Source organism: Nannospalax galili, unplaced genomic scaffold, assembly GCF_000622305.1.
Source record: "Nannospalax galili isolate Female #2095 unplaced genomic scaffold, S.galili_v1.0 scaffold745, whole genome shotgun sequence".
NCBI lineage: Eukaryota > Metazoa > Chordata > Mammalia > Rodentia > Spalacidae > Nannospalax > Nannospalax galili.
The window spans coordinates 1058025-1065647 of NW_008353359.1; the positions used below are offsets into that span (position 1 = coordinate 1058025).

The window sequence follows — 7623 nt, forward strand, 5'->3', positions numbered from 1 at the left end:
TGGGGATACAATGAGGTCTAAATGAAAATGTTTGGCCTTGCATCACAGTGTTTGTGGATAAAATTTTAAGTTTTTTCCAGAGAGAATTAGTCATGCATGTAGATGTTTAATTAAAAAGAGTAAGACTACTCAACCTTTTTTCAAGAGATAACCAGATGAAAAGCAACTTTTAATTACTATTTTTGAAATTATTTTCCCACTTACAAACTCAGGCTTCAAAATGAATTGTGTGATGGAGGGGTCACTTGAGGAAAAAGACTCATCACATGGCTGATCAGGCTACGAGGGATGGGTGGCGAACCTGGGCGGGTGGGTCTCCATCACACTGGAGAGCTCAGAGTTGTGTGTCCCTCCCAAATGCCTTTTGTCAGTATGCCCTGGAGCTCCATACCTTAGACTTCAACAGTGCTTTCCCAAAGGAATATTTCACAGTTTCTTGCACCGTATGCTGCACTTTGTCGATCCCCATGCTGTCATTAACAGAACACCCTTCCTGTCTTTTCAGACTACTTCCTTCGTGGCGCCACAGCACATGGATTTCAGAACTGCCTGTGAGGAGGTAGGTCAAACGATTTTCTACTCATCATGCAAGAACAGATTGTAAACTGGAAACACGTGCCTGCTGTTTCTGGACAGAAAGCACTGCTTTCCAAAGAGATAACTGAAGACCTCATATCACCTCCAGAATACATTTTGTTTCCTTAAAGGTAAAAGGTCAGTGTACTCCTAGGGATTTAACTCTTGTTAGGGAAGCTGAGACAAACTAGCACAATTGAACTGCTCTTCTCCATTAACTAAATATCTCATGTTGTCTCAGAACAGAGGTTTGGAAGAAATTGTACATAAATGGTGACGAATCACAAGCTATCACAAGATATGTGACTCTTCCTGTCGTCACTAAAACTTTAGATTTTGTGATCTGAATGTTTTGTAAGTATTTTGCTATCATTCATAGACTAATACTTAGCAGTTGGGATTCTCACTTGTTCAAACCTTTTCATGAGTTAAAGTGGTGCATTACTCTTACAAGGAGGTCAGAATGCACTGAATTGTGTGCTTTAATAGCTCAGGGACTTGGGGCCTTGAGGAGTGTAAGGTTCCATTTTACAAAGACAACTGCCTTTTGCATTAACTGTGATCCATTCAAAGCACTGGATTTTTGTTGTTGTTGTTGTTGTTGTTTTTAACTTGTTAGACAAAATTCAAATATTCAGAGTTCAAAATATTTTGTATTTGCTTTAAAAGTTTGAAATATTTGACGTACCAAAGGAATCCCACAAAATAACTCTACCTAGGTTGCTTATGGTAGTGTTAAAATCATATTAAAGAAATCAAACATCCTTACTTCTTAGATTTTCTGAATATTGTCTTTAGAATTAAAAAGTCTCAGTTTTAAATATCTTACATGAATTTGTGCAAAGCAATTCCTTATTTTCCGAGAAAGTCATTTTTTAAAGTAACTTTAAAAATGCAGGCAGCACAGTTAGAAAACATTTAAGAGGTCTTTTCAGAAGACTATTCAATTGTTTAATCAAATCTTCATGCTTTGTTTCATTTGCAAATGAAATGAAATACAATACTTTATAGCTGCACATATGCTGTCACTTTTCCAGTTGATAATAGTCGCACGTTAAAATGGTTTACAGAGACTGAAGAGATGACTCGGCAGTTAAGAGCACTGGCTGCTCTCGCAGAGGACCTGTTTTGTTTCACATCACCCACATAGCGGTTAACACCATCTATAACTCAAGTTCCAGGAGATCCAACACCCTCTTCTACCTCTGTAGGCATTGCACAACACAGGTGCACTTACACATATGCAGAAAATACACTCATACACATAAAATAAAAATAAATAAAATTTTAAAAGAGTTAAGGAACCCCTTTCATTTTCTGCATGGAAAAATCTATGGCCAGAAAGTAGAGCCTCATTATGTCTTGAACTCAGCACCTACAGTTCATGCATTTTACTTATTGAAGTAGAACTGAGAATAATTTTATGATATTCTAAGCTTAATTTTTAAATTATGTCATATGTAGTTATAGTTGTATACTCCAGTTTATTTTTAATCTTTGCTTGTGTGTGTGTGTGTGTGAGAGAGAGAGAGAGAGAGAGAGAGAGAGAGAGAGAGTATTAATGAATGTCACACTGTGTGCACACCTCGGTACATATGTGGAGACACTCCATACAGAGAAGGCTGCCTCATAGCCATGCTTGCAGTTTTGAAGAAGAAAGTTTATTAAGTATGCAGTATACAGGAGCAAAGGATGAAAACAGCAAGGAAGACGGAGATCAGATGCTTACATCACGCAGCAGAAACTAACTAGGGAAACCACAAGAAGCAGAACTGTCAGTCAGAGCCTCTGGTGAACAATTACCCTGGTAGAACAGCTCCTGGGTCCCTACCCACTCCTACCACAACAGTTCATCATGTGCTAAAGCAGCTGGGTCTTTTCTTGGGAAGATGCCTGTAATTGCCAGGTGTGTCAAGGACACAGTGTTCTCACTCGAAGAGAGTCCCCTCCTGTTTGCAAGGATGGAGCTCTCACTTTGTAGTTTTATTGCTATTCTTCTTTCCCATTCTCACAGGACTGAGGGGTGGTTAGACCATCTCTGAACAAAGGATCTTGGAAGATATTTTAAGCCAAACATGTATGGATCCTAAGTGGGGGTTGCAACAGAGCCTCCAGAGCCAGACTCTCAGTGAGCTTAGACAGCACACAATTTACTAATATCATATATATTACAGGTCAAACTACAGAGTTGGTGTCTTCCTTGATTGAGAATCTCTTGTTTGCCTGCTTTCCTGAAAGCTTCTAGAGCTTATTGTCTCCACCTCACACCTTACACAGAGCAGTGGTATGCTACAGTGTCCAGTTTTGTTTGGGTTTGAGGACCTGACTTCAAATCTTCAGGCTTGCCCAGCAAGCACAGTACCCACTGAGCCATCTCTCCAACCGTAGCTGCTTACACTTGTAGCACATCTTCCAATCCCATCAAAATGTGACTCTCTTTTGAATAGTAAAGGAATCAGAAATTGAATAGATATTTGGTGACTGAGATTAATGTGGGGCCCATACATAATTTATGTGGTACACATGAACAGAGGCTAAATACTGTTATTACAGGGGGATGATGGTGAACTTCAGAGGCTGATGAGAGTTTCTAGTCTTCTTTTTAAGTAAAATCATTTTGTGATCTTGGTCCAGGATGCCTATTAGATTCTATTTAAGGTGTAAATTATTTATTTTATATTGCATACATGACTGTGACCATCTCACACCTGGTTCCATAGTTTGAACAGCCCCTCTTGGATGGTGAACAATTTTAGACTAGCCCAACAGGTTCTCAAACTCTGTATCTTTGCTCAGCATGGAGATCATGTGTCTTCTACACATGACTGAATCTTCAGGAGCACAGAGCTGTGACATGGTCTGAATGTGGGCAGATATCTGAAGATAAATCAAAACATTCATTTGAAAGTATAGTCCCTCAATATTTAAGTTGATAGGATGCCATAAAAATTTAATATAATGATTAATGGGTGTTGGAGGAAAGCAAGAGTTTTTATTAAATGCCAATTCCTGCTTAATTAATTGGTTAAAATAAATCTATAGTATGCAATTTGGAATTCATGACAATAAATTTAAGCCTCCTTTAAGGTATTCCATTATTATAAGTTACATCAGAGTCAAATATATATTAAATAAGATTCCTCAGCTGGACAGATGCCTCAGCACTGACTGCTCTTACAGAGGACCCAGGTTCAATTGCCAGCACCCACATGGTGGCTAACAACCACCAGTTCCAGGGAATCTGATGCTTTCCTCTAATCTCTGGGGGCATTACATAACACAGATGCATTTACACATATGCAGGCAATATACTTATATATGTAAAAGTAAAAATGATAAATAAAACATTTTAAAATAGAATAAAATAAGATTCCTGTTAATGAAGAATAAAGGTGAAAATCCAATGCCAATGTCTATTATATTAAAATAGTATATCACTAAATGAGAGAGAAGCCTCTAGTCTGTAAGATATTGTAGAAACCTGACCAGGTAGCTTCCAATTATATGCACCTTAATATCTATTATATATTTTTGGCTCGAATTTTTGTTGTTTTTTTTGTGTATTTCATACAGAACAGCTCAAACAATCTTAATCATCTTTATATCCCCGTCCCCACTGGTACCTGCCCATACCCCGCCTTCTTGGAGTCCATATACTCTGTCATCCCTATTAAGGCCCACTGGATTATCAGTGTCCCCAGCTGTTTCCCAGTGCAAGTCCATCCACTAAGTCTAGTCAGCCTATCTGGAGTCCCTTGTTTTAGAACGATCAGCTTTTCTTCATCTAGCAGCAATCAGTTGCCAACATACCTTCAGATAACATTGAGGTCTGCTGTTCATTTTCCCAGTACTATTCTGGGTTATTGTCTGCCTGAGTTTGCATGGGACTTGTGTATGCTGACACCATTGCCATAGACTCATATGAATGTTTCTAGGAGCTTGTAGGACTCTTTTTCCATATGGTCATGTACCTCCCCCCTGGCTCTTACAATCTTTCCACCCCCTCTTCCCTGATGGTCCCTGAGCCTTGGGTGGGTGAAGTTTAATAAAGGGATCCTGTCCAAGGACCATCAGATCTCTACACTTTGAAAGTCCAGCTGTGGAGAATAAAATGCTGCATTCCTTTAAGGGATCGATGGTTAGATGACCAGCATGAAACAAATATGAGCATAGAGGCCTGGAGGAAACACAACAGGGAAGACTTGAAACATATAGTTCTCAAGAATAATCATACACAAAGACATATGTGTAACTATGCTTATTTCTGCTTTTGGAAAGTGTCATCTCAACAAACCTGTGCTCACATAAACAATATGTTTACCTTAGTTTACCCTTTCACATCTGTAGTCCTTAAGTTGTGACCAGCATCTCTGTATTGATTTTAAAATGTGTGTGTGTGTGTGTGTGTGTGTGTGTGTGTGTGCGTGAGTGAATATAGGGTCTTGCACTGCATAGTAGCATCTTAGTGAATGACAGATTATATTCCTTAGATATTGATGTCACAGTCACAGGCGTGTTAGTCTTTTAAGTAGTATGATGTTGGCCCCCAAACAAAACCACCTAACTGCTTTTATATGAATATATCCCTTTCTACCAAATAATATAATCATTTGCCCTTATATACAATGTAATTTAGTGCTTTAATGGAATATAATCTATGACTCTGATCAAATTGTGGAGAGTTCAAACTTTATCACTGAATGTTGTTATGAAGCAAAATGTGAATACAGTGGCAAAAATCTCATACATTTTATTAATGGACAGAGATGTGGGGCCTTACACGCACTGATATTATCATTAAAGGAAATGGCAGATACGTGAAGTTTAAATTCCCACCATAGGGGTGAGGAGAGTGATCACATAGTCGATTTCAAAGGCTAGTAAACTATTTTTTAAAAATAGTTTTATTGTTTAGTTTTATTTGTTGACCTTTTGTACATTTCACACAACAGTTCTTAACCAAATTAAGACCCCCTCCTTCATCCATGCCTCCATAATCCCCACGCCAGGCCTCATGTATTCTGGCATACATGTTAAGTCCCGTCCACTCAAGCATTTTACCTTGATGTCCATCAGTGCAATTTCACCCCCTGAAGTCTGTTTATCCTATCTAGAGATCTTAAGGAAGCCCCACTCAACCTCTTCCAGCAGCAATCAGTCTCCAACAGTTCTCAGGCTAGGGCTGGCAGGCTGCCTATTTTCCTTGCACCACATTGGACCCTTGTCTAATTTACTTGGCTTGGGTCTTGTGCTTGACTCCACCATTGCCACAAGTTCACAGTGGCCTGAAAGCCTGTTTCCCTATGTTCAGGGACCAAACCTGGATCTTAAAATCTTTCTGCCCTCCTCTTCCACACTGATCCCTGAGCCAAGGGTGAGTGAGGTTTAATATAGGAGTCTTATCCAATGACACACACTCTTCAGCCTCTTATGCTCTACAACTTGGCCAGGTTGAACCTCTGTGTGCATCACACTGTTGTATAAGGACACTTCACTGACGACAGTTGAGGGATGCACCAGTGCTTTCTCCACACCTTGTTCTACTGTGTTCCATGAGCTTTAGGTGTAAAGGTTTTATTGTAGATATGTCACCCAGGACTGGGCATCTCTTAGACATGTAGCCTCCATCTGTTGCAAAAAGAAGGTTCTTTGACATGTGATTTTACAGTATACTTGTCTCTAAATATAAGGATCCATATTTAGGATTGGTAAGAAATTTAATTTGTCTAGAGATATGACAGAGAGGGTTTTCTCTAGGATCTATGACTTCTGCAGTCATGCATATTTGGCTATAAATACAGTGCCACCCATGATTTCACTCCCATCGAGAATATTTTAAGTCCAATGAGACAGCTGTTGATTACCCCCAGATAACAACAATGCCACTACTGAACCAATAGAGGTAGTTTGCTGTGCTGGTTATTGTTTATTCTGAGTTGGATCATTGATTGATTTTCTCTCTTAGTAGCCTGCATAGTATCTTCTACAGCTATGCGAGCTAGTCTTCAGGATAAAGGCTTCAAGGTCAGGTCCAGCTCCATTGTTATAAGTCCTGTGTCTGAATTATGACCATCTTCCATAGTAGGGGTTTACCTTTGAGTTCTGTGAGTTAAGCAAGGGCTCTGGCAATAGCCTGTTGTTTTGGGAGTCTCTTGTACTACTCTGATCAACCACTCAAAGCATGATCTCTTATTTCTGACACTGTGCTTCTTGTCATACAGTCCCCAATTATAAACATGTGCTAATATTCAGACACTGTGTGTGTGTTTCTCAGGGGGTTCCTAAGACAATATAATTCCCTCTGTCTTCCCATGCTACCCATGATATATTCATTTCTCCTCTCTCCCTCTCCATCCAACCTCCCTCCTCCCTCCCCAGTTCAAGTGCTTGCATTATCCTCACCTTCCCCCCATGACACCCAGCTTCCCCATCACCCCTCATCTGAGTTCCCACCTCCCCTACCTCCATGATCCCTTGCATGTCCCTCCCTCCCCACTCCCAGCCAAACTCTTCCAACTCCCTCCCGCCCAATAACACCTGTTTCCTAATATCCACTCTTTGGGGATATTCCCTTTCCCTTTCCCTTTCCAGTTTCCTAGTCTCATCTTTACAGCAGTATGTATACTTACACATAAGGGACTGATTTGAAGATCCACAAATGAGTGAAAACATACATCACTTGCTTCTCTGAGTTTGTGTTACTTCACTTAGACTAATACTCTTTAGATCCATCCATTTGCTTGCAAATTTCATAATTTTCTCTTACTGCTGAGTACATCTGCATTGTGTAGATGAACCACATTTTAATTTTCCAGTTAAGTCCATTGAGGGACATTTAGGTTGTTTCCATTCCTTAGTTGTGGTCGCTGGCTGTGGCTGTTCTCCTCCAGCTATGGTCACTCTCCTGCTCTCTTAGTTCCTCCAATCAGTCGTCTGGTCTGGACCCCAGGGCTGGTGAGGAGTCTGTGCCAGCGTTGCTGCATTCAGATGCAGGAGACCAGGTTCAGTGACACAGATCTGCTTTGTTGCAGGAAGGTACGGGCTTAT

At 40.1% G+C, this 7623-nt stretch overlaps 1 protein-coding gene across 2 annotated transcripts in view; it reads left to right on the forward strand.

Moving 5' to 3' along the window:
• Sntg1 (syntrophin gamma 1) overlaps positions 1 to 7623 on the forward strand; it is a 910195-nt gene that overhangs the window by 469045 nt on the left and 433527 nt on the right. For both annotated transcript variants that reach the window (XM_008850594.1, XM_008850595.1), the window contains exon 3: positions 506 to 559. In XM_008850594.1, the coding sequence (XP_008848816.1) occupies positions 533 to 559 (27 nt within the window). In that variant the 5' untranslated portion in view covers positions 506 to 532. The remainder of the gene's footprint in view (positions 1 to 505; positions 560 to 7623) is intronic.